This window comes from Lolium perenne, chromosome 7 (assembly GCF_019359855.2).
Source record: "Lolium perenne isolate Kyuss_39 chromosome 7, Kyuss_2.0, whole genome shotgun sequence".
Taxonomy (NCBI): domain Eukaryota; kingdom Viridiplantae; phylum Streptophyta; class Magnoliopsida; order Poales; family Poaceae; genus Lolium; species Lolium perenne.
This window is the reverse complement of record NC_067250.2, coordinates 238,315,566-238,336,503: the sequence shown is the minus strand read 5'-3', so window position 1 is coordinate 238,336,503 and position 20,938 is coordinate 238,315,566. Positions and strand designations below refer to the sequence as shown.

The 20,938-nt window shown below is 43.6% G+C and overlaps 1 protein-coding gene across 1 annotated transcript; it reads right to left on the bottom strand.

Moving 5' to 3' along the window:
• Positions 1-4,077: 4,077 nt before the first annotated feature.
• Positions 4,078-10,220, bottom strand: LOC127314034 (probable protein phosphatase 2C 56). Its single transcript, XM_051344498.2, has 8 exons — positions 9,855-10,220; positions 9,238-9,365; positions 9,059-9,157; positions 8,796-8,954; positions 7,774-7,860; positions 7,237-7,331; positions 4,552-4,626; positions 4,078-4,396 (listed from the first exon to the last, which is right to left on the bottom strand). Exons 1-8 carry the CDS (start codon positions 10,115-10,117, stop codon positions 4,271-4,273), a joined length of 1,032 nt encoding a protein of 343 aa, XP_051200458.1. The 5' UTR covers positions 10,118-10,220; the 3' UTR covers positions 4,078-4,270.
• Between the last annotated feature and the right edge of the window lie 10,718 nt (positions 10,221-20,938).

Below are 20,938 nucleotides of genomic sequence, written 5' to 3'. Positions count from 1 at the left end.
GCAGGTGGAGCAATAGGTGTGCATAAGAAATCATTATTATTTGTGGTTGTGAAGTCACACAACTTAGTATTTTCAGGAGTACCCATTTTAGCAATAGTAAATAAAGCAAACTAGATAAAGTAAATGTAAGTAACTAATTTTTTTTGTGTTTTTAATATGGAGAATGCAAACAAGATAGTAAATAAAGTAAAGCTAGCAACTAATTTTTTGTATTTTGATATAATGCAGCAAACCAAGTACTAAATAAAATAAAGCAAGGCAAAAACAAAGTAAAGAGATTGGAGGTGGAGACTCCCCTTGCAGCGTGTCTTGATCTCCCCGGCAACGTCGCCAGAAATTTAGCTTGACACGCGTACAACACGCGACCGTTGGGAACCCCAAGTGGAAGGTGTGATGCGTACAGCAGTAAGTTTCCCTCAGTAAGAAACCAAGGTTTATCGAACTAGTAGGAGTCAAGAAGCACGTTGAAGGTTGATGGCGGCGAGTGTAGTGCGGCGCAACACCAGGGATTCCGGCGCCAACGTGGAACCTGCACAACACAACCAAGATACTTTGCCCCAACGTAACAGTGAGGTTGTCAATCTCACCGGCTTGCTGTAACAAAGGATTAGATGTATAGTGTGGATGATGATTGTTTGCAGAAAATAGTAGAACGAGTATTGCAGTAGATTGTATTCGATTAAAAGAATGGACCGGGGTCCACAGTTCACTAGTGGTGTCTCTCCCATAAGAATAAGCATGTTGGGTGAACAAATTACAGTTGGGCAATTGACAAATAAAGAGGGCATGACCATGCACATACATGATATGATGAGTATTGTGAGATTTAATTGGGCATTACGACAAAGTACATAGACCGCTATCCAGCCATGCATCTATGCCTAAAAAGTCCACCTTCAGGTTATCATCCGAACCCCTTCCAGTATTAAGTTGCAAACAACAGACAATTGCATTAAGTATGGTGCGTAATGTAATCAACAACTACATCCTTAGACATAGCATCGATGTTTTATCCCTAGTGGCAACAGCACATCCACAACCTTAGAACTTTCATCACCGTCCCAGATTTAATGGAGGCATGAACCCACTATCGAGCATAAATACTCCCTCTTGGAGTTAAAAGCAAAAACTTGGCCAGAGCCTCTACTAGTAACGGAGAGCATGCAAGATCATAAACAACACATAGATAATAGATTGATAATCAACATAGCATAGTATTCCATATTCATCGGATCCCAACAAACACAACATGTAGCATTACAGATAGATGATCTTGATCATGTTAGGCAGCTCATAAGATCCAACAATGAAGCACAATTAGGAGAAGACGACCATCTAGCTACAGCTATGGACCCATAGTCCAGGGGTGAACTACTCACTCATCACTCCGGAGGCGACCATGGCGGTGAAGAGTCCTCCGGGAGATGATTCCCCTCTCCGGCAGGGTGCCGGAGGCGATCTCCTGAATCCCCCGAGATGGGATTGGCGGCGGCGGCGTCTCTGGAAGGTTTTCCGTATCGTGGCTCTCGATACTGGAGTTATTATCGACGAAGGCTTAAATAGGCGGAGGAGATAGGTCAGGGGCGCCACGAGGGCCCCACATAGCAGGCCGGCGCGACCAGGGCTTGGGCCGCGCCGCCCTAGCGTGTGGGCGCCTCGTCGCCCCACTTTCGTTTCCTCCCCGGACTTCTGGAAGCTTCGTGGAAAAATAAGATCCTGGGCGTTGATTTCGTCCAATTCCGAGAATATTTCCTTACTAGGATTTCTGAAACCAAAAACAGCAGAAAACGACAAGAATCGGCTCTTCGGCATCTCGTTAATAGGTTAGTGCCGGAAAATGCATAAATATGACATAAAGTATGCATAAAACATGTAGGTATCATCAATAAAGTGGCATGGAACATAAGAAATTATCGATACGTTGGAGACGTATCAGCGCCGTGCCGCGCTCCGGGCGGAGGAGGAGCAGCTCCGCAAGGAGTCCGCGCGGAGGGCACGACTGCGCAGGCCGGCGAGCCCGCCGAACCCGCACTCCGCCTGGGAAAGGGCGCAGTGGTCGCCCTGGCCGGAGTCCCCGCCGCCCTCCGGCGTTTCGAGCCGGAACAGCGCTTCGCCGCCGGGGGGCGTCATCGACGCCGACGACGTCGAGTACTACTGGGGGTAGTACTGCCGTCGGCCACCGTGCTCGCAAACCCTGGCTAGGGTTTACTTTTTTTCGTTTAAAGCCCATATTGGGCTTTCTTTTGTGTAAAAATTGCCCAAAATAGGGCTAAGTTTAACTACCAACTAGTTTAAATTAATTTTTTGTTGTTTTCCTTTTTCATTTTCATTTTTGTTTTTTTATTACATATGCGTTGCGTCCGCGCGTTGGGCGCAGCGTGCGACCCAAACAGACACGCGGACGCGGGTCGCTGTCCGCGTGTCCGCTCGGCCACCCAAACGGCCCAAAACGGACGGCCCAGCGCGTTCGTTTGGGTCGCGCGGTTGGAGATGCCCTGAGCGACTTTGTTTTTGGTGACCTCTGCTAGCCGTCCGTTTTTTCAGAATTTCAGATATGAAAGGTTCGATTCAAATGAAATCTCGGCTCACCTATAAGAGCATCACCACCGGCGCGCCCCACAGCGGCCCCCATAGAGTTTTGAGGGCCGGCAGTGAAAATAGGCTCGCACCGGCGCGCGCCTCAAATAGCGCCGGTGCTTTTTCGAGCCCAGTAGAAGCGTCGGCAGCCCCGTGTCGGGCCCTTCGCGAAGGGCGCGACGGCGCCTCGCGACATGAAAATTTTTGGGCGTGGGAGCCGCCTGTCAGTGACGCCAGGGTGCCTCACGGGAGATTTCCCGCCACGACGCCGGGCTGGAAACTCTCCCGCTAAGACACCGCGCGGGAAACTCTCCTGCTACAGGGGAGGTTTCCCGCCTCGCCGCTGGTCTATATTATCCTTCCTCCCTCACCTCATTGGTGCAAAAATCTAAACCCTAAAAAATACCACAATGTTCGATGCGTGGGAGGAGGGGGCGCTAGAGGCGGCCGTAGAAGTCGTGGAGAAGGATCCGCAACTAGCAGAGTACGAGGCGTGGGAGGAGGCGGCGCTAGCAGCGACCGTAGATGCATACAAGCGACCGCCGCTGGAGGCGGGGCGGTGTCACCGGGAGGCGGAGCGGCAACACCGGTGGAAGCAGCTTGCGTTGCGGCGGTTGATGCGGGAGGTGGAGCATCGTCAGGATGAAGTCTATGAGCGGCGGCGTTTATTGGAGATGCAGCTGCGGCTACGGAGGCAGGAGGTGGAGCACCGTTGGCGGCGGGAGGGGCTGGAGCAGCCGCTGCGTCAAAAGGCGGCGACCGCGGATAGAGCCACCTACTTGACGTTCGTGGCGTAGAGAGCAGCGGGGGATCGACGATGGAGGAGCAGCAGAGAGAGCATCGAAGAGAGCAGCGGCCGATCGTCCACTTCCATAGAGTCGGGTGGCCTGTAGGTAGTAGGCTAGAGATGAAACAGGTTTCACATGTCATCCGGGGTCGAGGAGTGAATAATGTTTTACTCGGATTTGCCCTAAAACATTATTCATTCCTCCATCCTGAATGACATGAAAATAAAACTACAAGGAAATGTATAGTTTGTCTAAGAAAACTCCTATCGGGACTACCGATTTGAGAGCACCGGTGTGGGAACAGCAACCCCAAATAGAGGATGCACTGCCAGCCTCCACCTCCCCACCCATAAGGTCGTGCCGACGCTTATTTGGGAGGCACCGGTGGAGATGCTCTAAACTACCCGTTTCATTGCAACGTGCTTTGTCAATTTGATTTACGATATGCTACTATATCATGGTAATATGGTATCATTGGTAAAATAATCGCCTTGACAATGTACTATAGATTTTGGATCACATGAGTATCCTGAGTTCTCTGGAAAAGATAAATTGAACTAAAACACAAAGTAAATGTGTGTCAGGCCAGGCCTCCTTTATTTTGTTGCGCCAAAATGAAAAATGAAGGTGGGAGGTTCTTAACATTTTCCACCTTTGAGGTTTTTCTCCAGATTTTGTGGATCAAGTATCATGTTCCAAGTCCAAACGGATATTATGCAATTTCACTGGAAACCAGATGTATAAATTTCCTAGAGGAAAAACTCTTGCATAGCTGTTGAAGTCTTGTAAGTTACACAAGCCGCAGATCAGAGGAATACGTACTTTCAGGATATCAAGTAACACAAAAAAGAGTAACAAAACTTCACTACCATTGACCTCTGTCAGGTATATTTATCCTACGGTTTTCAATGGTGAATTTGCACCACGATGCATGTGATGTTATCTGAGCTGTGCCGAGAATAGGCCAATTCCGTCAGCTTCAAGGCCGCTGCCTCGGTCCCTTCTGTTGCTCTCATAAGTGAAATAATATCCTTGTAGGTAAAAAGACATAAAACATTGATTAGACCAAATGAGATGCGTAAATGATACCAAAGACCATGTTCACCGTATCTAAATATGTGTGTGTGGTGGTGTGTGTGTTATCTAAATCTGTACGTATGTGGTGTGTGTGTTAAACTAGATATACCTCATTTCGCACAACATCCCAAAGACCATCTGTAGCGAGAACCAGGTATTCAAAATCACTGTTGACCTCTGCTTCCTGCATTATATTTACAGTAGAACATTACTAAAGACTGAGCAAGTGACGCTTAACATGCTTTTCCAACAGAAAGACCTTCAGTGAAGTTTTGTTAACAGTAGATCATTACTAACAATTCCTGCATTCAAAAGTTCGAGAATCTAAGTAAACTTCAGAACACACCACTTCCAGTGAAGTTGTGTTAACTGCTTGAGGCCTTCTGCCCTTTCTTCATCATTAAGCTTTCTTAAGATAAACTCTACTGTATGAAGAATATCATTGTCACTTTACTGTTAACAGATATATGCAGAATATCATGACAGTGTTGGTCAAGTATCTGCATACCCTACACATTTTGACATGCCTCTCCAGAAAAACAACTACAACGATAGCAGAATCCTGAAGGCTTGCCAGCAGCCTAATATGATAGTTACACCCAAAAATGTGTTTTCAACATGTCTCGCTACCTAATCAGAACAATATCATCCATTACTATTAGAACAGGGCTTAACCACCCATCCTTGTTTCATCTGATGCCTCTTTCACTTACTGCTTAAAATTTCGGGAGACAAATCCACTCTCTGACACAAAATTGATGTAGCCCTTGTTACCTCCCAATCACAGTACCATATCTCCCATCACTGAACCAAGCACCTATGGTAGACTGTGATAGAGACAGTAATATTGTTTATGTGGTCAAGCGATATCGCAAAAGTTTGGTAAGCACTACAGATGCCAGCTAGTACATCCATCTTGACCCTATAAGTACTGGCAAATGACCACACTAGTCTCATATGTCTTTCATTTTGGGTTTTGACATCACTTGCAGCTGATCCTAGCTTCGCTGCTGGATAGACAGGAGTGGCGCCCTTCCAGTTGCAGGGGCAATATTGATACTCAAATTGAAGTTGTCATTTCAGGACTGGAGTTCAGGTTGTAACAAGAACCTGCTACCATCAGTCAACAAATCTACTGTTGTGGACATTAGCATGTTGCCTCTCAATGAGACACAGGGAAGGAGTCGGCTAGGAAAGAGTCTATAAACAGGACGACTTGAATTAGGAAAGATGAGTTAGAGATGGGATTAGGAAAGGTAAATTCGGAAGAGTGATGATTAGGAAAGTATAGTGCGTTGGATGTCAAGTTAGGAGGTATTATATATTTGTCAGTAATGTAAGTTATCGAATTAAGCAAGAACAATCAATCTAATCTCTCCCTAGTTTTCTCTCTTCTCAACCTATGTCTTCCCAACCCCTCGCAGCCACGCCGTCTGGCTATCTTCTGCACGGTAGTTATCCCCTTGTGGATCTAAGTCCACAACATTTGGTATCAGAGCCGACCACCATGGCTTTCGATGCCGGCTCTTTCATGGAGAAATTCAAGACCTCCCTTCAATCCGTCTTTGACGAATTCAAGACATGTATGCTAGAGATCAGTGTGGAGAAAGAAAGCAGGATGGCAGAAGCTTCTGTGGCACAAGCAGCGGCAGAGGTGCATAAAGAAGCAGTGGCAGAGGCGCATGAAGAAGTAGTGCAAGAGGAAGAAGCAGTAGCGACACATATGCAGATCAGCGCTACAAGGACAATTGGCACATCCAAAAGAGACACAGCCAAGCAACCAGGCGCAGAAACGCAACTAGTGGCGGCAGTAATGCAACAAGGCGTTACAATAACAGAGGCTCAAAAAGAAGCAACACTGGCAGCGACCTTGACAGGAGAACCACCTACATCGTCAGATCCGGCAGCGGAAACACAACTTGAAGCAGCACCTGCGGTGGCATTGGGTACATTGGAGGTGACACTTGATGTGCCAAGACATGGAGCCCTGGGAGCAACAAGACCATGGCTGTCAGCCTGCAGCTTGAGGACAAGCTGCTTTTCCGGGAGGGGTGTAGTGTTGTGGACATTAGCATGTTGCCTCCCAATGAGACACAGGGAAGGAGTCGGCTAGGAAAGAGTCTATAAACAGGACAACTTGAATTAGGAAAGATGAGTTAGAGATGGGATTAGGAAAGGTAAATTCGGAACAGTGATGATTAGGAAAGTATAGTGCCTTGGATGTCAAGTTAGGAGGTATTATATATTTGTCAGTCATGTAAGTTATCGAATTAAGCAAGAACAATCAATCTAATCTCTCCCTAGTTTTCTCTCTTCTCAACCTATGTCTTCCCAACCCCTCGCAGCCACGCCGTCTGGCTATCTTCTGCACGGTAGTTATCCCCTTGTGGATCTAAGTCCACAACATCTACAGGACAATTATAAAAATTTAACTGCTTGACTCAGCTACAATGGTCCAGATCACAGGCAAGGGTCCCAATATTTTCTCAACACGATCAATCAGTAAATGGAAGTATTTGATTAGATGGACTGAATTTGCAGCTTGTGAAGGACTGCAGGACATCCATTTCTATTCAAGCTGATGGTTCTTAAAATAGGTAGTCATCATTTCAATTTCAGGTTAATGGTCCGTAAAGTGGGTATTCATTATTCCTCATGTGAATGGAAATAGATAACAGAAAATGCAAAAACAGCATGAGAAAACCAGTTCCTTCCTCAATAAACAATGAAGTACTGAGCTAATTAAAGTTTAAGGAACTGTAAATTAATGCAAAACTAAACATATATTAGATACCTGAAAATCAGGTTCTGCTATCACATATTTCTTCAATGCACGATTGCCAAATGCACGGGACATTGCCAGAATTCCATCAACCCTCCAAGTATAACCTACAAGAGCTCGCATATAAACAGAAGAACAAACACCAGTTATACAGTTGCTTCTAAAGAACCTTCCACTACTAGAAAAAATAGGAGAAACATGTGGTGCTAGACATGTACATAATTACTCCCTCCATTTATTGATATAAGATGTTTTAGCCTTTTATAAATTCATCGATTTTGGTACGTATCTAGTCTACTTTTAGTGTGTAGATTCACTCATTATAGTGTGTATCTAGTTCACTTTGAAATGTATAAAACATCTTATATTTGTGCACAGAAGGAGTAGTTGTCTAATTTCCCCATCTTTGAACTTTGGTTTTGAATAAATAAAAAATCAGGTGGGCTTTTGCCTTGAGGTAATAACCTTGATTTTTCTCTAGCTTCCACATCCAATTAAGATGAAGCTGGCTAATATCAAAAGAGTATTGTAAGGATTAAGAAGTCTTACCATCATAACTAACACTACCTCCAGCATTCTCAATTCGCGATTGCTCATCTTTTCTGTTAGGTTTATGGTCATCTGAGAGTGATATAGCTACAAAACATAGGAATAAACATGTCCTTGTTATATCATACACAGGTAAAGAAGAAACCAAATAATAATAAGTGTTCACAGTTTGTAAAATATAGCAACATAACAAAGTAACGCATGGTGAACACTTAATAAATTTTAGTAGGCCAGACTTGTCATTCCGTACCAACAGTATAACTAAACAAATCACTCCTTTGATAGTTCGGACTCAGAAGATGCGTGCCAAATCTCTAGAAAATAGAACTGAAGCAACCTTAAATCTACTATATTAACTGCAGCACAGGTATATGCTATCCAGTGATTGACTGGGAGTTTCAGGTTACTAAACATTAGTAGCTATTAGTCATACTGGATAACAGAGAGAAGGGTGTTGTCTAACAAAACAGCACGATAAGGAAAATATTACCTTCCCCGCCTTTTAAAGCAATGGCACATGGTCATTTAAGCAAGTTTAAATCTAGTACTTGTTAAGCTTCATGCACTAGCCACTTGAACCAAAAGTCCGAACTGATGGAAAGGGCTAGGCAATCCACATATACACTTCACAACACCCCCACTCGCGTGTGACGGGAGAAGAGAAAGTCAACACGTGAAAGAAGAAGAGCACACCGAAACAGCGGTGGCTATAGAGGGGGGCAACAGCAATTTTTAGGCTTAATTGCGAAAACCATGTGAAAGCTAGGATTTGAACTTGAGACCTGGGGCTCTGATACCATGTTAAGCTTCATGCACTAGCCACTTGAACCAAAAGTCCGAACTGATGGAAAGGGCTAGGCAATCCACATATACACTTCACAACAGTACTAACCACAGTACAAGGATATGCTAGCCACTGGATGAAAAAGAGTTTCAGGGTATATTAAGCATTGGTAGCTGTTTGTGAATATTAGAAAGATGGATGTTCACTAAGAAAGCAAAAAAGATAAGAAAAATATTACCTTTGCCGCCTTTTAAAGCAATAGCACGTGAATCGCCAACGTTTGCTACATACAATTGGTCACCGATCAATACAGAAGCCAAAGCTGTCGAACCATCCTGCCTATAAGGAATGGATACCGCCTCTAAGAAATCAGCATCAGTTTTCAGGAAGGTCGTCTCTGTAAAAGTAATTAACAGTGATAAGAAGATAAGTATTATGTGGCACTGGAAAGTACCTTGCTGTGCATAAAGGTACAGCCAAACATAAGGAAAAACACATTACTGAGAGCAAGCTTTGGGTTTTCCAGGAACTGAGGGTGCTTCATTACGTTGTCAAGCAGGTTTTCCTTTAGATAGTCAGCAGCAAGCGGTCCTGCATGACCTGGTGTACCAAATCTTTATAAGCATCAACATTGTAGACAAGGAATCACAGAATAATGAAGAGAAATCTGAAGACAATACCATCAAACACACCAAACAGGCTAACTGTCTGCCCATCGACGTTTGCAAACTTCATGTCATAGCGATCCTCCATAGTAGGTCTCCTCCCCTTAAAACTCGAGTATCCACAGCTCAGCTTACCATCCTCGCTGCCAACAAATTGTTTGTATTACATCAGTCCAAAATAGCATTGTCATCCTAGGATCGTGAGCATGTGAAGTAAAAGGAATTGCGCATACAAGCTGCCTAGAGGTTAATAGCCAGAGGGTAGATTTAACCACAATGTAAGTACTTATAAAACAAGTATTCGCAGTTAAATATCGCAGCTCATACTACTACGACCGTAACTTGTAAGGAAGCTATTAAATGTTTCGACCACAAACTTCGGAATAAGTGGTGTTTGGACATTCTCTGGCACTGAATCCAACAGGTATCTACCTCCCCTTTACAATTTTTTTTTTTTTGATGTGTGTTAGTGAAGCACCTGACATTCTCTGGCATTGAATCCAGATTGAACGCCCACAGGTACAGCATCTAGATATGGCCATCAACAATGGCTTTCCATGAACACGCCAGTGGCGCACACTGGCATTAGCCCGTCACCAGGAGAGTGAGATTATAACTAGACCTTAAATTACCTCTCGCAGCCGCCGCTAATCAAGCCGGGCAGCACCGTCTGCCTCGTCGCCAGGCCGCGCCGCGGCTGCAGCTGCGGAAGCGCCGGCGTGGACGAAGAGGAGGGTTCAGGCGTCGTCCTGCCCCCGGAGCCTGGGGCCACGGCCCGGAACCCGCGCCACCCGGGCGCCGCGCCCCGGCCCTGCACGGAGGCGCTCGCCCGCCGCCGGCCCGCCGCTGCAATGCCGACCAGGCCACGCAGGCTAGCGGCAGCGGCGCGTGTCATCCCTAGCGGCAGCAGGTTTCGAGCTTCCGGAACCGGAAGGGGGTGAGTGAGCCGCCGGGTCTTGGGTTCTGGATGAGGGAAAAGAGCCGGCGCGTCTGCAAGGGTCGTGTTGGGCTTGGACGCTTTGATTCTGCCAGAACATTTGGGTAAGACTTGCCCAAATGAACATTGGCGCCTCCTAGCCGTTGATCAGCCGATCGGAAGGCGAAAATCATCATGTGCGTGTTTGGTAGCTTGGACCCGATTTGAGGCTCGTACTTACGTGTTTGGAACGAGCGGTTAGAATTGGCATGTTGTGAGATGCATAGTTTGGACAAAAAGACTTTGCGTTTGTTTGTCTGCAGCCAATCCTAAATCTCAATGGAGATGAAACTACACATTTTTTTAACCATCCACGTAAGCATAAGGTCGCATCTTCTCTACAACGGATAGTCTTACCATAGTATCACCTTCCATCACATAGAAATTACAGTTCACAGTTTACACTTACGAAGCTAGCAGTTCATAAAATCGGCCCTGGCTACTACAAATTGTAGTTCATAACTATAATCCCTAGCTACTACAAATTGTAGTTCATAACGATAATCCCTAGCTACTACGAATGGTAGTTTATCATCATGGGGTAGTTCAACGTACGGAGATCAAATTGGGGTTCGAGAAATAAGGGATCAAAGGGGGTTCTTCTTCTTCACTTCCTATTCACTTTTTCACTTTACTTCTTCACTTGTTCTTCTCCTTCTCAAATGGTGGTGTTGCCTCTGGCTTTCCACATTACGTCTGCCCACTCTTGTCTCACCTCCTTCCAGGCTTCATTGTCGCCTGCATCCACACCATGGCCGGTCTCAACTTCATCAAAAGTGACAACCTCTTGGAAGAATTCATCCATGTCTCAACCTAGCTAGGATCTAGTTGTGAAGAATGCAGTGATGTCTACGGGAGCTTCTATTCTTGTAGACAGTGTTGGGCCTCCAAGAGCAGAGGGTCGTAGAACAGCAGCAAGTTTCCCTTAAGTGGATCACCCAAGGTTTATCGATCTCAGGGAGGAAGAGGTCAAAGATATCCCTCTCAAGCAACCCTGCAACCACAAAGCAAGAAGTCTCTTGTGTCCCCAACACACCTAATACAATAGGTGCACTAGTTCGGCGAAGAGATAGTGAGATGCAAGTAATATGGATGAGTATGAGTGGTAATAGCAATCTGAATAAAATATGGCAGCGAGTAAACATGCAACAAAACAGTAAACAAACGGAGATTCGATGCTTGGAAGCAAGGCCCAGGGATCCTGCTTTCACTAATGGACACTCTCAACAATGATCACATAATAGGACTACTCTACACTCTCTTGTTGGATGATGAACACCACTAATTGTGTAGGATTACACGAACCCTCAATGCCGGAGTTAACAAGCTCCACAATATTCAATGTTCATATTTAAATAACCTTAGAGTGCAAGATAGATCAACACAATTACACCGAGAACTAACATAGCATGCACACTGTCACCATCACACTATGAAGGAGGCATAGATCACATCAATACTATCATAGCAATAGTTAACTTCATAATCTACAAGAGATCACAATCATAGCCTTACGCCAAGTACTACACGATGCACACACTGTCACCATTACACCGTGGAGGAGGAATAGACTACTTTAATAACATCACTAGAGTAGCACATAGATAATATTCAACTAGATCACAAAGAGAGAGAGATGAACCACATAGCTACAGCGGAGCCCTCAGCCCCGGGGGTGAATTACTCCCTCCTCATCATGGAGACAGCGATGGCGGTGAAGATGGCGGTGGAGACGGCGGTGGAGATGACTCCGGGGGCAATTCCCCGTCCCGGCGGCGTGCCGGAACAGAGACTTCTGTCCCCCGAATTGGAGTTTCGCGATGGCGGCGGCTCTGGATGGTTTTCTCTGGTTTCGTCGAACTGGGTCGAGGTTTTAGGTCAAGGACGATTAAATAGGCGAAGAGGCGGAGTCGGAGGGGCCACGGGGTGCCCACACAGTAGGGGGGCGCGCCCCCCCTGGGCCGCGCCGCCCTGTGGGGTGGGGCCCCCCTGGCTCCCCTCTGACTTTTCTCCGGTGCTCTGGAAGCTTCCTGGAATTATAAGATCTCCGGTGTTGATTTCGTCCGATTCCGAAAATATTTCCTTACTAGGATTTCTGAAACCCAAAACAGACTTGACAAGCGGCCTTTCGGCATCTCGTCAATAGGTTAGTTCCGGAAAACGCATAAATATGACATAAAGCGTGCATAAAACATGTAGATATCATCAATAATGTGGCACGGAACATAAGAAATTATCGATACGTCGGAGACGTATCAGCATCCCCAAGCTTAGTTTCTGCTCGTCCCGAGCAGGTAAACGATAACAAAGATAATTTCTGGAGTGACATGCCATCATAAACTTGATCATACTATCGTAAGCATATGTAATGAATGCAGCGATCAAAACAATGTAAATGACATGAGTAAACAAATGAATCATATAGCAAAGACTTTTCATGAATAGTACTTCAAGACAAGCATCAATAAGTCTTGCATAAGAGTTAACTCATAAAGCAATAATTCATAGTAGAGGTATTGAAGCAACACAAAGGAAGATTAAGTTTCAGCGGTTGCTTTCAACTTGTAACATGTATATCTCATGGATAGTTGTCAATGCAAAGCAATATAACAAGTGCAATATGCAAGTATGTAAGAATCAATGCACAGTTCACACAAGTGTTTGCTTCTTGAGATGGAGAGAAATAGGTGAACTGACTCAACATAAAAGTAAAAGAATGGCCCTTCGCAGAGGGAAGCATTGATTGCTATATTTGTGCTAGAGCTTTGATTTTGAAAACAAGAAACAATTTTGTCAACGGTAGTAATAAAGCATATGTGTTATGTAAATTATATCCTACAAGTTGCAAGCCTCATGCATAGTATACTAATAGTGCCCGCACCTTGTCCTAATTAACTCGGATTACCTGGATTATCATTGCAATGCATATGTGTTAACCAAGTGTCACAAAGGGGTACCTCTATGCCGCCTGTACAAAGGTCTAAGGAGAAAGCTCGCATCGGATTTCTCGCTATTGATTATTCTCAACTTAGACATCCATACCGGGACAACATAGACAACAGATAATGGACTCCTCTTTTATGCATAAGCATTCAACAACAGTTAATTTTCTCATATGAGATTGAGGATATTTGTCCAAAACTGAAACTTCCACCATGGATCATGGCTTTAGTTAGCGGCCCAATGTTCTTCTCTAACATTATGCATGCTCTAACCATTCTAGCGATAAATCTCCCTTACTTCAGACAAGACGGACATGCATAGCAACTCACATGATATTCAACAAAGAGTAGTTGATGGCGTCCCCAGGAACATGGTTATCGCACAACAAGCAACTTAATAAGAGATAAAGTGCATAAGTACATATTCAATACCACAATAGTTTTTAGGCTATTTGTCCCATGAGCTATATATTGTAAAGGTGAAGGATAGAAATTTAAAGGTAGCACTCAAGCAATTTACTTTGGAATGGCGGAGAAATACCATGTAGTAGGTAGGTATGGTGGACACAAATGGCATAGTAGTTGGCTCAAGGATTTTGGATGCATGAGAAGTAATCCCTCTCGATACAAGGTTTAGGCTAGCAAGGTTTATTTGAAACAAACACAAGGATGAACCGGTGCAGCAAAACTCACATAAAAGACATATTGTAAACATTATAAGACTCTACACCGTCTTCCTTGTTGTTCAAACTCAATACTAGAAATTATCTAGACCTTAGAGAGACCAAATATGCAAACCAAATTTTAGCAAGCTCTATGTATTTCTTCATTAATAGGTGCAAAGTATATGATGCAAGAGCTTAAACATGAGCACAACAATTGCCAAGTATCACATTATCCAAGATATTTTAGCAATTACTACATGTAGCATTTCCCGATTCCAACCATATGACAAATTAACGAAGCAGTTTCAACCTTCGCCATGAAAATTAAAGGCTAAGAACACATGTGTTCCTATGAACCAGCGGAGCGTGTCTCTCTCCCACACAAGCATTTATTCAAACAAAAACAAAAACAAGAAACATACAGACGCTTCAAGTAAAGTACATAAGATGTGATCGAATAAAAATATAGTTTCAAGAGAAGGAACCTGATAATTTGTCGATAAAGAAGGGGATGCCTTGGGCATCCCCAAGCTTAGATGCTTGAGTCTTCTTGAAATATGCAGGGATGAACCACCGGGGCATCCCCAAGCTTAGACTTTTCACTCTTCTTGATCGTAGTATATCATCCTCCTCTCTTGACCCTTGAAAACTTCCTTCACACCAAACTCGAAACAAACTCATTAGAGGGTTAGTGCATAATCAAAAACTCACATGTTCAGAGGTGACACAATCATTCTTAACACTTCTGGATATTGCTCAAAGCTACTGGAAGTTAATGGAACAAGGAAATCCATCCCACATAGCAAAAGAGGCAATGCGAAATAAAAGACAGAATCTGTCAAAACAGAACAGTCCGTAAAGACGAATTTTAAAGAGGCACCAGACTTGCTCAAATGAAAATGCTCAAATTGAATGAAAGTTGCGTACATATCTGAGGATCACTCACGTAAATTGGCATAATTTTCTGAATTACCTACAGAGAATTAGGCCCAGATTCGTGACAGCAATAAATCTGTTTCTGCGCAGTAATCCAAATCTAGTATGAACCTTACTATCAAAGACTTTACTTGGCACAATAATGCAATAAAACTAAGATAAGGAGAGGTTGCTACAGTAGTAACAACTTCCAAGACTCAAATATAAAACAAAGTTACTGTAATAAAATAAACTCATGGGTTATCTCCCAAGAAGTTCTTTCTTTATAGCCATTAAGATGGGCTCAATAATTTCAATGATGCACTCCTAAGAAATAAGAGTTGAAGCAAAAGAGGGCATCAAGAAGCAAATTCAAAACACATTTAAGTCTAACCTACTTCCTATGCAAAGGAATCTTGTACACAAATGAATTCATGAAGAACAAAGTGACAAGCATAAGAGGATAAAACACGAGTAACTTCAAGATTCTCAACATAAAGAGGGGAAACTTAATATTATTAAGATGCATATAACCATGTTTCCCTCTCTCATAATAACTTTCAGTAGCGTCATTGATGAAATCCACAATATACCCATCACTTAAAACATTCTTATCATGGTTCATATGCATAGAAGTATCATTAATTTTAGCATAAGAAGAGTTCTTCTCGTTAATAGTAATTGAAGCAAGATTATTATCAAGAATTTGAACATGGTAAACAAGTTGCATATTAAGGGAATTGTTTTTGGTAATCCAATCATGACTATGACAAGTTTCATAAGGATAGTTATAACCTATATCATAGCATTCTTTATAATAATCATCAAAGGTCGGAGGCACAGTGTCATCATAAGAAATAGAATAGTTATCTTTCACAGTCGGTTTATCTGTGACCATACCATCATTATTATTAGAAGGAGATGTATCAAACACATAATGATCAGTAGCAAAAGGATTTTCAAACACCTCTTCCCCAAGCTTAGAGCTTTCTATATCATTATGGGAGGAAGCATGGATAGCACTGATACTATGGCAATTATTATCATCATCACTTTTAGAATTAGTTTCCCAGAGATTTGCAATATCAAAAGTAGTGTGCTCATTCAAATCATGATCACTAATGTATGTAAAGGGCATAGGAAGATCATTGTATTCAGATTCATTGTCATAATAATCATTAGGAGCAACATACTTACGGTTACCTAGCGTTATCTCATTCACGCGGGGATATGCCGTTACCTCTTTCTTTTTATTCTTCTTCTTCTTCTTCTTCTTCTTCGTTCCCTTCTTCTTCTTCTTCTTCTTCTTCTTCTCTTCCTTCTCCTCGTTCCCTTCTTTAGGAGGAAGAGGCTTGAAGGGTGGCTTGTCCGCATACCCTGATTTACTTTCAGAAACAATAGAAGAAACTTGGGAGGATCCCTCCTTTTCATTAATTAGTTCAAAACACACAGCGGTCCTATCATATTTTGGCAAGGTGTCATCTTCTAAAATATTTTGTATGTAAGTATTTGTATGGCTATTATCAATTCAATAAGAAAAACACCCGTGCAAGACATCATCAATATCAAGATCACTCATATGTAACAAAGAGATTTTTCTCGATAGCTCTTCACACCACAAAAATAAAGTAAGTTCATCATGCTGATTAGGAGTAATTTCATCATCACAATACAACTTTGTAGCACTCATGGGGTTCAGATTATCATTGGAGGAGCATTGAAAATTAAAATGACCCACTTCATGGCAAACTTCACAAATAAAAGGATAGAGGGCACAAACTTTTTTACCAAGATCATCTAGAGTCATAGCCCACTTTCTAGTTTTTTCATTAATATGATGGATACAATATTCATCTTCGATTTGATTAATTCCACAAGGTCTATGCATTCCACAAAAATTAACATGCTTATAGGAAATAGCACTCTTAGGAGTTTGAGCATGCTTATTGCAATAATTAACAACAATTTCATTCTTCATGCAAGCCTCTTTAAAAGGTTCATGATACTTATCAAAATTCTTCTTAGGCAATTCAAAATGAGAAGCAAAGGCTTTATAAAGATTTGCAGCAACTTGAGAGTCAAGACCATAAGTAGCACTCATATTTCGGAATTTATCAGTATCCATAAAAGCTTCAATGCATTCATAATCGTAATTTATACCTGACTCTTTACCTTCATTGTTCTCCCATCCTTCAGCGTTCTCCTCAATTCGATCAAGAAGATCCCACCTAGCTTCAACCTCCTTGCTTGTGAAAGATCCCTCCGAACAGGCATCCAGATAGTCCTTGTGTTGTCCTGAAAACCTCGCATAAAAATTGTTAACAATAACATTACGGGGGAGCTCATGAATGGGACATTTGAGCATTAGTGACTTCAATCTCCCCCACGCTTGAGAAATACTCTCTTCATCACGAGGATAAAAGTTATAAATATAATTCCTATCAATATGCACTTCATAAGGAGGATAAAATTTAGAGTAAAAGGGAGATACAATTTCCTCCCAACCAAGAGAATGACTATTCTCCAACAATTTATACCAATGCGCCGCTTTACCAGACAGCGAAACAGAGAATAGCTTCTTCCTCACTTCATCCATAGAGATACCTGCACACTTGAATAACCCGCATAATTCATGCAAAAACAGTAAATGATCTCCAGGATGGACAGTTCCATCCCCTTCATAGCGGTTATCCATAACACGTTCAATAATTTTCATGGGTATCTTGAAAGAAGTACTTGCAGTAGGTGGATTTAAAATATCAGAAGCATCATTAGAGTTATCGCATATGGGAGATAAAGCATTATCAGAGCAAAATATTTCTTCCAAAGCTGAAGAGCAAAAAAGATTATTTTTATATAAACTATCTTCCCCAAGCTTAGACTTATCCATAGCATTAGTAGTGATTGCGTTCATACTAATAACATTGCTACTAGCATGCAATTGAGGCTCCATAGGTTCTTTAATTTTCGCATCACACAATTCATGTCTTAACTTAGGAAATAAAATAAGAAGCTCATTGTTGTCCATTATGCCTTACTAGTGTAAAACAAGAAACAAAAAGATGCAATTGCAGGAACTAAAGGAAATAGCTTCGAGCACAAACACAATGGCGCCAGAAAAGTATTGTTACCTGGAACCGGAGTATGAGTGCCTTTTACCTTTCCTCCCCGGCAACGGCGCCAGAAAAGTGCTTGATGTCTACGGGAGCTTCTATTCTTGTAGACAGTGTTGGGCCTCCAAGAGCAGAGGGTCGTAGAACAGCAGCAAGTTTCCCTTAAGTGGATCACCCAAGGTTTATCGATCTCAGGGAGGAAGAGGTCAAAGATAACCCTCTCAAGCAACCCTGCAACCACAAAGCAAGAAGTCTCTTGTGTCCCCAACACACCTAATACAATAGGTGCACTAGTTCGGCGAAGAGATAGTGAGATGCAAGTAATATGGATGAGTATGAGTGGTAATAGCAATCTGAATAAAATATGGCAGCGAGTAAACATGCAACAAAACAGTAAACAAACGGAGATTCGATGCTTGGAAGCAAGGCCCAGGGATCCTGCTTTCACTAATGGACACTCTCAACAATGATCACATAATAGGACTACTCTACACCCTCTTGTTGGATGATGAACACCACTAATTGTGTAGGATTACATGAACCCTCAATGCCGGAGTTAACAAGCTCCACAATATTCAATGTTCATATTTAAATAACCTTAGAGTGCAAGATAGATCAACACAATTACACCGAGAACTAACATAGCATGCACACTGTCACCATCACACTATGAAGGAGGCATAGATCACATCAATACTATCATAGAAATAGTTAACTTCATAATCTACAAGAGATCACAATCATAGCCTTACGCCAAGTACTACACGATGCACACACTGTCACCATTACACCGTGGAGGAGGAATAGACTACTTTAATAACATCACTAGAGTAGCACATAGATAATATTCAACTAGATCACAAAGAGAGAGAGATGAACCACATAGCTACAGCGGAGCCCTCAGCCCCGGGGGTGAATTACTCCCTCCTCATCATGGAGACAGCGATGGCGGTGAAGATGGCGGTGGAGACGGCGGTGGAGATGACTCCGGGGGCAATTCCCCGTCCCGGCGGCGTGCCGGAACAGAGACTTCTGTCCCCCGAATTGGAGTTTCGCGATGGCGGCGGCTCTGGATGGTTTTCTCTGGTTTCGTCGAACTGGGTCGAGGTTTTAGGTCAAGGACGATTAAATAGGCGAAGAGGCGGAGTCGGAGGGGCCACAGGGTGCCCACACAGTAGGGGGGCGCGCCCCCCCTGGGCCGCGCCGCCCTGTGGGGTGGGGCCCCCCTGGCTCCCCTCTGACTTTTCTCCGGTGCTCTGGAAGCTTCCTGGAATTATAAGATCTCCGGTGTTGATTTCGTCCGATTCCGAAAATATTTCCTTACTAGGATTTCTGAAACCCAAAACAGCAGAAAACAGCAACTGGCCTTTCGGCATCTCGTCAATAGGTTAGTTCCGGAAAACGCATAAATATGACATAAAGCGTGCATAAAACATGTAGATATCATCAATAATGTGGCATGGAACATAAGAAATTATCGATACGTCGGAGACGTGTCATGCAGCAAGAAAGGACCAGCTTTAGTTGAGTTTAAAAGTGTGAAACGGCTTCTCGTCAAGGACATTGAACCTTTTTTAAATGCAACAAAGACCCTCTCAGTGGTGACTCTAAGGCTTGAGTGTCTAAGATTGAACAACTCTTTCGCATTCTGAGATCGGTTTCTTGGAGTACTCGTTGAGGTGGTACCTTGTTTTCATGAATAGAGGTAGAATACCAGGTCAACATGCATATCCAGCATCTACAGAGTAGAACTTACCCTCAGGGATTTACAACCATTAGGCCTTAACAAGCTGTCAGACAGGATGCTTGCATCATGAGCTGAACTCTCCCAGCCAGCAAGCACGTATGTGAACCTCATATCGAAATCCACAGCTGCTAGCATGTTCTGGTTGGTGTAGTGTTTCCTCCCGCGGAATGTTGCAGGCATTTATCTCGGTACCATTGCAGTCACATGAGTACCATTAATAGCCCACTGCAATCTTGTCAAACAATTAGCACATAATCATGTTTGTGACAGTACCACACATCTGATAAGTAGAATGAACATGATTTCGTAGTCACCCTGAAATACGGGAACCACTTGTAGTTGTTTTTGATCTTGGGTGGTGTGTTCATTGATGTTGGCTTGATCATTTTACCTTCGAGCTCCCCAACTGCCTACAACACCTGCTGGAAGTACCGAGAGATAGTCTCGATGGATCGCCTGAATGTGCTATGGATGACTCTAAACCTCTAGTTATGACCCATAGCATGAAAAAATATTGTGACTTGTTATTCGACAGAGGTGTGGGTGCTATCAACTAGCAGTCCTCTAGACCTGAACGTTTTCACAAGTGCACAGAAAGGGGCTCTTTTCATCTGAAGCGTCTGGATAGCCTCTACATCATTGCAATTGTAGATGTGGTTTAGGTTGTCCATCCTCTCATGATCTCGTTATAACATAGGACCGTACATGACAGGAGGAAAATCAGCATGCCTACTACTCTCTTGCGCACCATCAAGATCCAGGCTTGTATGCAAATGATGAGTGTTGCGACGTGATGCACAAGCTGGAGCTGGTCGGTCTACTCAAACAATATATGTGCATTACGAGCGGTCTTATTGAACCCAACTAGTTCTACCAACATGAATCTAAACTACATTAGAGCAGAGGAGTTTCTCTTACCTCTGTCATGGTAGACGATGGAGAAAGCCGGAAGTTGGAGAAGATGTGCGCAGGCTCCGCTGCGGCTGGAAACGACGACCCTGGGCCGGCGCTGGAGACTGAAGGGAGAAGCTCCTGATCTAAACCACGGCCAGGGTCAGATGCGCGCAACCAGATCTGGGTCGGCGTAGCCACTACCGGTGCAAAAACTAGGGAAAGGGAAATTTCGGGAGGGGGCTAATGGAGAGGGTAACCGAAGAGGGATGTTACCCCTACCTTTGTCGCGCAACGCCGATTTCGCCTTCTCCCGCCATGCCGAGGCCGAGCGCCCGCGCGAACGGCGTTGTCGATTTTCATCTCGCCCGGGCCTGTCTCTGTAAAAACTATCAAACCGGGCATTCCTCCCTGGCCTGTCCTGGAGTTGATTTAAGAACCGTGTGGTGCGACAATGCGGAGGAGCC

Bases quoted from the DNA above. Each gene is read 5' to 3' on its own strand.
- LOC127314034 (XM_051344498.2), bottom strand. From the start codon at position 10,117: ATGACACGCGCCGCTGCCGCTAGCCTGCGTGGCCTGGTCGGCATTGCA. The intron at 9,366-9,854 runs GTAATTTAAGGT...ATTTGTTGGCAG, and splicing joins ATTAGCGGCGGCTGCGAGAG to CGAGGATGGTAAGCTGAGCT. The intron at 8,955-9,058 runs GTAATGTGTTTT...TTACTTTTACAG, and splicing joins AAACCCAAAGCTTGCTCTCA to AGACGACCTTCCTGAAAACT.